At 33.7% G+C, this 2,990-nt stretch overlaps 1 protein-coding gene across 1 annotated transcript; it reads right to left on the reverse strand.

Moving 5' to 3' along the window:
* Positions 1-1,673: 1,673 nt before the first annotated feature.
* Positions 1,674-2,593, reverse strand: LOC123227895. The gene is made up of 2 exons (XM_044653024.1): positions 2,321-2,593; positions 1,674-2,252 (listed from the first exon to the last, which is right to left on the reverse strand). Exons 1-2 carry the CDS (start codon positions 2,591-2,593, stop codon positions 1,674-1,676), a joined length of 852 nt encoding a protein of 283 aa, XP_044508959.1.
* Positions 2,594-2,990: the final 397 nt, after the last annotated feature.

Consider the following 2,990-nt stretch of genomic DNA (forward strand, 5'->3'; position numbering starts at 1 on the left):
ATTTCGAACTGTTATGCATGCAATTTTCTAATGAAAGTTTTTTATCTGTCTCGTACTAACATTTTATAGGGTTGATACTTGAGAATATCTTAATGCAACTTGTACTTATGGGGCTATCATTTGATTGAGAATGAATTGTTGTAGGATCTTACTTTTGTCAAATTGAACTTATCAAGGATAAAACTTTTATCTTGTTTATTGCCTTTGTTAAAGGTTTGTGCATCAATTTGCTAAAGGGGGTGGTTGTGAATTCTTAATTGGGAAACCATGAACTTATCAATGTTTTATAAATATTTGAGTGACACTTGGCAAAAATCAATTTGTTCTACACCTATAATACTTTGTACTTTTTATATATTTGGTACAAGTGTATAGGTGGATTATGATCTTATTTAACAAGTGGATGAAATCTATGGTAACTTGCATATTGTTTATCCCATTTTTAAGCTCATAACATTTAGTATTTTTACTTTCAGCCCACCACTATAGTTTCATCTTAAAACTCTTTTGAAAGGATTTGTTCTTTAGATTGACAAGTTGGATGCAAACTTGAGGTTGAAGAGATTTCAACTTCACTCAACTAAAAAGAGTTTAGTTGATTGCTCAAAGAGATCTTGAGTATCTTCACTTAAACTGGAGGCCTAGTAAAAAAAGTGGGATGTTTGTGTTTATATTCAAATCTATAGAACTCTCTATTAATAGAGATTAATTTTAATCTCTATTAAAAATTTTGATTATATCGATTAATTTTGTTATAGTGGATTTGAGAATTATGGGCTTTGTCCCATGCATTTAGGCTATGGTTATAGTTGAACCATGTAAAAATTTTTTTGTCCCCTTTAGGTTTATAACTCTTTTATATTTCACTGGATGAGTTCTTGAATATGTAATTGATTTTACTACATATGTAAATTGTGTTTACAAATTGTGAGCATAATTGACTTGTGTCATTTACAAAGTGTTCTTGCATAAATATGAGATAATTAGGCTATTTGAGATAGAAATAGAAAGCTAAGGAGATCATTGAAATAGCTAAAACTCCCAAAACCCTCTCTTTTTAGTATTACTTTTGGATAGAAGGACTTCTATTTGTATTATGGGTTGACTTATGTGTAAATGACAAATCTAATCGTGGTATGCTACGCGCACATACACACACACACATAATTACTAGATAATTTTCCCTTAGCGTTTGCAATTTGTAAGGAATTTGCTTTGGTGCTCTAGACTTTTGTCATAGTCCCATACCCTTTTTTAAATACACACATAACTACTAGATAATTTTCCCTTACTTAACATATGCAATTTGTACAGGAATTTACACACACACACACACATGTACATAATTACTAGATAATTTTCTCTTAAAATTTGCAATTTGTACAGGAATTTAGACACAGACACACACACAATTACTAGATAATTTTCCCTTAGCATTTGCGATTTGTACAGGTATTACAGGAATTAATTTGCTTTGGTGCTGCGGACTTTTGTCAGAGTCCCATACCCTTTTTTACACACACACATTTGCAATTTGTACAGGAATTTGCTTTGGTGCTCCGGACTTTTGTTACCAGTCCCATGCCTTTTTTACACATTATTTATAGAGCTGATGTAAACATTACGAAGTTAAACGTCTAGCAAAATGAACTTCCAAAATCTCACCAAAGGGATTAATTTGCTATTGTATTGCCTCTTTTAGAAAATCTATAATTCGGGAGGCCCCAATAATCATGTAACAGCAATTCTTGGATGTCCATAGGAGGATTATTCCACCATTGAAGACGAGGATATTTTAAACCAAGATTAGCCAACTCATCTGCAACTCGATTTCCCTCGCGATAAATGTGCGAACAATATATTTTCATAGATTCCATCTTTCGGAGACAATCATTCCAGAGCATTTTGAGCTGAGTGGGAGGATCAAGGTTTTTACTTTGAATGGCTCGAACCACATTCAAACAGTCACTCTCTAACCAAAGTTGCCCCCAACCATTACAATGGGCAACATGAATAGCAAGAAAAACTGCCATTATCTCAGCATAATAGGCAGATTGGGTGCCTAAACTAACCGCGAAACCTCCAAGAAAATCACATGAAGCTGATCTGAACACCCCACCACAAGCAGATAAACCAGGATTCCCTTTTGATAATCCATCCGTGTTGACCTTAACCCACAATGGAAACGGAGGTTGCCACACAACAAGACGAATTTCGGGCGATTTGCCAAAGTCAGGAGTGTAATCAAACAACTGAAAAAAAAAGTGACATTATACATTTAACATTGTTCGGATTAATATTACGTAATTAATTAAGTTACCTTTTCAGCTCCAACCTTGTCCATATAAAATGCCCCCGTGCTTTCACAAAGAGCTTGAACCCAGACAGGAATAGTTGTAGTCTTGAGAGATCCTAGAGATCGATCATAATAACTTGGAGTTCCGATTTCAGGGAAAATCTGAATATTTTTTAACTCATCAAGAAATGAACAACGGATTACTTTGAGTGTTTTCTGAACACCAAGTTCGATTCGATTGCTGCAAAGGCTCGACCATGGGTGGTAGATTATCATCGGCTTCACTTCTTCAGCCATTAATGAAAGCCTTGACCTCCTGAGAGAAGATGACCTTGACGATGATATAAAGGTAATTAAAGCAAGTTCAAAAAATGCAAAGAAATTAAGCACCTCAAATAAAAAATTTTAACCTGCCTGTTTGATATTTCTTCAGGAAAAATCATTGATGTTCTGATCATCATATATTGATCCCGTGACAATCTTCAGTTTTTTATGTTTCAGCCATAACGCGAAGTCTTGCAACCTTTCTTGGTAAGATACATAGAGTTCCAAACTTATCCATATATTTTTTTAATAAGAGATTAGTATTTTACTTTTGACTAACTTGATTAGAAATTATACTAAATAGGGCACATTTGTAAGATAATTTTGCATTAACTTGAATAAAATCAATTAATGATAAACCACCGGATCT

Source organism: Mangifera indica, chromosome 10 (assembly GCF_011075055.1).
Source record: "Mangifera indica cultivar Alphonso chromosome 10, CATAS_Mindica_2.1, whole genome shotgun sequence".
NCBI lineage: Eukaryota > Viridiplantae > Streptophyta > Magnoliopsida > Sapindales > Anacardiaceae > Mangifera > Mangifera indica.